The sequence below is a fragment of the Benincasa hispida genome, chromosome 7, assembly GCF_009727055.1.
Source record: "Benincasa hispida cultivar B227 chromosome 7, ASM972705v1, whole genome shotgun sequence".
NCBI classification, from domain to species: Eukaryota; Viridiplantae; Streptophyta; class Magnoliopsida; order Cucurbitales; family Cucurbitaceae; genus Benincasa; species Benincasa hispida.
This window is the reverse complement of record NC_052355.1, coordinates 3,440,131-3,445,751: the sequence shown is the minus strand read 5'-3', so window position 1 is coordinate 3,445,751 and position 5,621 is coordinate 3,440,131. Positions and strand designations below refer to the sequence as shown.

Here is a 5,621-nt window from a genome sequence, read left to right as displayed (position 1 = left end):
AGTTAGATAAAATAACCTTGGATCTTAGTTTATTTGATTGGTTAATGCGCAAACCAAATGTCAAATAAAATTACATTTTATTTGATAAAATAATAATTTGTGTACAAAAATTTACAAACTATGAGATCCGGAAGATTTATGACACCAACTCCAACACGATTTTTTTTTAAAATTTAAAATTTGAATGAAAAAATAGCGAAAAAACATTATTCAATAATTTAAGTGTGAAATTGCCTAAAATATTCCTATAGTCATCAATTAAAATGTGCAAAAGGGGAAATCAAAAGTTTATTCTCACCCCTTCTTAGATAGTATAGATATAGATTAATATCAATATGTAAATAATCAAATATAAAATTTTATGTAAAACAAATTCTATACATTTTAAGGGCTCTTTTCAAATATAGAAAAGTCAACCAATTTATTTATAAATATAGCAAAATGTCACTGTCTATTAGTGATAGATCCTAATGAACAATGACATTTAACTATATTTAAAAATATTTCTAATAATTTTGTTATTTAAAACAATTACCCACATTTTAACGAAAGTTTGTTGGTAAATGGAGAAATGAGTTTCTCTCTCATAACTAATTTTAAATTGAGTATAAGATTATACAATAATAAATTAAAGTCAACGTGTATTTAAAATAATAATAATTGAGTATTGTCCAAATCTATTATATATTTTAAAAGCTTTATTATTAATTTTTTTTCAACTAGCACCTAACCTTGACATTGAGATTGTTTTCAATTCTATATAGAATTCATAATAAAGAAAAATATATATTCGTTAAGAAATTCAATCAACGAAAAAAAGATAGGGCTTGCTTGGCCTATCAAATTCGGTGGCAAAATGAGTGGGCTAAAAACATATTTTGTCCCTAATTCCTTTTATAAAAATAACTATTCCATTGTTCAACTTTAATAGTAACGATTTAATCGGTATACTTTTAAATCTATACAATTTAATCTTAAAATATTAATGAGTAACAATTCAATCATTATACATAGAACTTTGTAACAGTTTAGTCCCAGTTAAAAATATATAAAAATAATTATTATAAAAATCTTTTTAAAATTAAGTATCAACTTTAATATATCATTCTTTATAAAGATAATTGATTCTCGCTTATTTTAACGATAAAGTGTATGAACTTAATTGTTACTTATTAGCATTCAATACTAAATTCTTACAATTGAATAGATGTGTTCAAAAAACTCGATGACCCGAAAAAAACTGATCAGTCCAACCCAACCCGTACGGTTTGGGTTGGGTTAGGTTAGGTTTAAATAAATGAAAATTTTATGGGTTGAGTTGGTTCATAGGTTCACCTAATATAACCCAAACCAACCCGAATTTATTATCAACTTTTAAATATATTTTTTTATTACATATAACACAATACATATATTGATTTTAACAACTCTTAAAAGTATCTCATACAACTCTTAAAACTAGTTTCTTTGCACTTTGGAAAGAAAATTTTCCCTATATAATTGAAATTGAGTTGTTAATCTTAATTCAATATATGAAAATAATTAAATAAGATTTTTAACATATTTACGTTGTGCTTCTTTTTAGAACAAAATTTTAAACAAATGACTCGATTAACCCGAACCAATTTACAACCGAAACAATTGGATTGAGTCTAAAATGTCTTTCAACCCAACCCAACCAACCCATGAATACCCCTATAATTGAATGTACATGACCAACTAAATTGCCAAAAATTAATCGACAAAAAGTGATTTTTAACCTGAAAAATTTTAAATAATGAGGAACCATATGCTCTATTACCACCGTATACATATCATTGTCATTGGGTGCTATGGAATCATCAATTAGGAATAATGTGGCATCTCAGGAAGACTTTGTTCTTTGTGTAATTCTCCTATTACCTTTGCTTTTCGTTGTTTTCAAATTGATTAGTTTTCCATCTTCAAAGAAACCTCCAATTCCACCTGGCCCAAAACCATGGCCAATTCTTGGAAACCTTCTTCAAATTGGGAAAAATGCTCACATTTCAATCACTCACTTTGCCCAAACCTATGGCCCTCTGATCTCACTTCGGCTCGGAGGTCGACTACTCGTTGTCGCTTCATCTCCGGCCGCTGCCGCTGCTGTACTCAAGACCCAAGATCGCCTCCTATCCAATCGCTATGTTTTTCATATGACTCCGGATCTAGCACAGCATCACGAATGCTCCCTCGTGTTTTCACCTGAGTGCAATGATCATTGGAGGAGTTTAAGGTCCATTTGCAAGGCAAATTTGTTCACAGCTAAAGCAATCAAATCACAAGCTAGTTTGAGGAGGAGGAAAATGAATGAAATGATTGAATTCTTGTTGTCTAAACAAGGGTCAGTTGTGGAGATTAGAGATTTTGTGTTGACTACTGTTTTTAATGCTCTCTCTAACTTCATCTTCTCAAGGGATTTGATTGATTTTGATGGTGAAGGATTCAATGGACTCAAACAATCTTTTAACAATTTGAAGAATTTGGGTTTGGCTCCAAATTTAGGGGACTTCTACCCCTTCTTGAGAAATTTAGATGTGCAAGGTCTTCGCAACAAATGTTCCATTTACAGTAAGCAGATCAATTCTACTTTGGACATTATAATCAATCAAAGAAGAAAACTTGCTTCCACAGATCCTTCAGCGCCACAAGACTTCTTGGATGTGATGATTCAAAGTCAATTCACTAATGACCACATTAACTATTTGGTTGTTGTAAGCAAATAATAAACTCCTTTTTCTCTCTTTATTTTTATGTGAACTAGTTAGGGGTATTCATAGGTCAGTCGGTTTAAATTTTAGGGTAAATTCGTTGCCGACTACTGACGTGTCAATTTTGGTCGGTCAGTTTCTAGTGATTTTTAAGTGGTTGGTGAGGCTGACCGACCATTCACACGATCGTTAGGTCGGTTCGAACAAAAACAATAGGGAAACAAGACGAAATGGATTGAGAAGAAAGGAAACGGGAAAAAATGAGAAAGAGAGAAGAAAAATAACGATGCGAGAGAGCACACAACGTCAACGGTGGCAGTAGCACGATGATGGTGGTGACAATGGCCAGTACAAGGAGGGGAGAAAAGAGGGAAATGGTGAGAGAGGGAAAAGAAGAGAGACAAGAGAGTTGGAAAGTGAGAAGTTGTCCTTGGAAATGATTGAGGAAGAGATTAGAAAAAATTATTTTTTTTAAAAAAAAAGCTTTACATTTCTCTCTTATACAATCCGATGGATAGTTTATTCAAATATTTTAAACCGATCAACCTCAATTCGATTGGTCATATTGACTTTTGGAGTTTCTTTGAATACCCCTTCGAAATAATTCTTTGGTACTTCCTAGACTCTATTTCTCTATGTGCAGCTCCTCATATCACTAGATAAGTTGTAACAAGATAGATGCAATTCAATCCAAAATATATTCAAATATTTTTTTAGTGCTAATTTTTTTTTTTTTTTTTGTCAACGTAGGAACTTTTGTTGGCAGGCACAGACACGAGTACAATAACAGTGGAGTGGACAATGGCAGAACTGTTAAAGAACAAAAACATAATAGAGAAAGTGAGAGAAGAAGTTAATACAGAAATGAAGCAAAATAGTATCGATGAATCAGAGATATATAAGCTTAAGTATTTATGGAAATGTGTTAAAGAGACTCTAAGATTACATCCACCTGCCCCATTTCTTCTTCCAAGGATAGCACCAATTGATTGTGAGCTTATGGGATACTCTATCCCAAAGGAAAGTCTAATTTTTGTCAATGTTTGGGGAATTGGAAGAGACCCTTCAATTTGGGAAGAATCTTTATCATTCAATCCTATGAGATTTAGTGATTGTGATCATGTGGACTTGAAAGGGAATGATTTTGGATACCTTCCATTTGGTGGAGGAAGAAGAATTTGCCCTGGCTTTCCAATGGCAACTGTTCTTCTTCCTTTAATTTTAGCCAATTTAATTCATAATTTTGAATGGTCACTTCCTAATGGTGATGAGGATTTTTCAAAGATGGATATGGAAGGGATGCTTGGTGTAACTTTGCTGAAGAAACAACCACTCAAACTCATTCCTAAAAAGAGGTTTTGACATATCCAAATCTTAATAATAATTCTCAATTTATCTTTATCAACTATGTTGTATTTGTGTTTTGTATCACAATCTGTACTTGTGTGCTTTTTAATGATCTTTTAGAACAATGTAATCTATATATACATAAAGATATTGGTAAACTATATTCATTCTTTTTCTCTCTCAATCACAAAATATAGATACACATGTATATATTAAATAAATGAATTAGACATTATGTATAAAGTTATTATTCTAACAGTTCAACAGTTAGACAATATGACCATTACAAGGAAAGCTATGTCTGGATACTTTTTCATTGTCAAACTTCCATTCGCTTGACTCTTTTAAAAATATCAAGAAAGTAGTGTCAAGAATAAGTGTTGAATTTAATAAGAGAACAACGTCAAGTTATGTTTGATATGTTAAAAATGTCAAGAATATGAAATTTGTTGACATGGTTAAAATGTCCAATGTAAAAATTATTGACACTTATTATCTATTATATTTGTTAGAACTTGGCATTCCATATGTGTCAAAATGTATTTTTATATTCATACCCAAAGAATATGTTAGGTCACCGATCATATATTTTACAATACCAAGCTGGGGTTAAGAAGCAAACGACCAATGTTAGTGGGTGTAACACTTGAAATAAAAAAAATTAAATTAATTATCTCAAATTATTGGATTTTAAATTCATTATAGATAGAGAATTTTGAGAGATTTGGAAATTTAGAATGGGAATGGAAGGAAGTCAAACCTAGGGTTTTGACTTGGTTATTAAATACACATAAGTGTGTTAGAAAAATAAAACTTTTTAGTTTTGGTATTCCAACCGCAAAGACCCCCCATCTCTCTCTCTCTCTCTTCCTGGTGTAGAACAGACTAAACCCACGTCGCCCTGGACACGCCCAATGCCAGCTGCCGTAACTACCATTTCCAACGCCGCCTAAGCTTGTCTGCTGCCGTTTTTCACTGTCGGAGTCCTCGCGAAGGGTAGGAAGCTCTTCTCTCACTCTATGGAAAAATCTCTCTCATATGACTCTAAAATCGGTGTCGTTTATAGCAATTTTCCACATGTTGTCCCAAGCCGCTGCCGTGGGAGATGGAATGCCGATTTCTTTCACTGTATAGAGCGACGACGTTTTGCCGAGGGAGAAGGAATGTCGATTTCCTTCTTTAAGAAAGACAACCCACGAACTCTAATACCATATTTAATGGCAGTACGAGGAGGAACATCCTTCATGACATGCAATTTCCTCTCATCTTTTCTTTGATTCTGACCATCTTATAGTTAGAGATATGAGTACCTCGACGAGTGCTCATGATTAGAATAGACTTAGCACGGCAAGAAAAAAAACAAACGTTGAAGAGAGACAGTTGAAGAATGAACAAATCCACGATGTAGCAAGAAAACCTACCATGACACATAACGAATTCAAAAGTGATTTAAAACTAAACATAATTAATTGGCCATACCTCCTCAACTACCATTCTTAAGACAGTTTTAATTTCAATTTTCAAAATGAGCTTGCACACGTGATG

At 32.5% G+C, this 5,621-nt stretch overlaps 1 protein-coding gene across 1 annotated transcript; it reads left to right on the top strand.

Annotated features, from left to right (window-relative positions):
* The first annotated feature begins 1,818 nt into the window (after window positions 1-1,818).
* Window positions 1,819-4,237, top strand: LOC120081860 (probable (S)-N-methylcoclaurine 3'-hydroxylase isozyme 2). Its single transcript, XM_039037036.1, has 2 exons — window positions 1,819-2,732; window positions 3,480-4,237. The coding sequence occupies exons 1-2, from the start codon at window positions 1,833-1,835 to the stop codon at window positions 4,089-4,091; spliced, it is 1,512 nt and encodes a 503-aa protein (XP_038892964.1). The 5' UTR covers window positions 1,819-1,832; the 3' UTR covers window positions 4,092-4,237.
* Window positions 4,238-5,621: the final 1,384 nt, after the last annotated feature.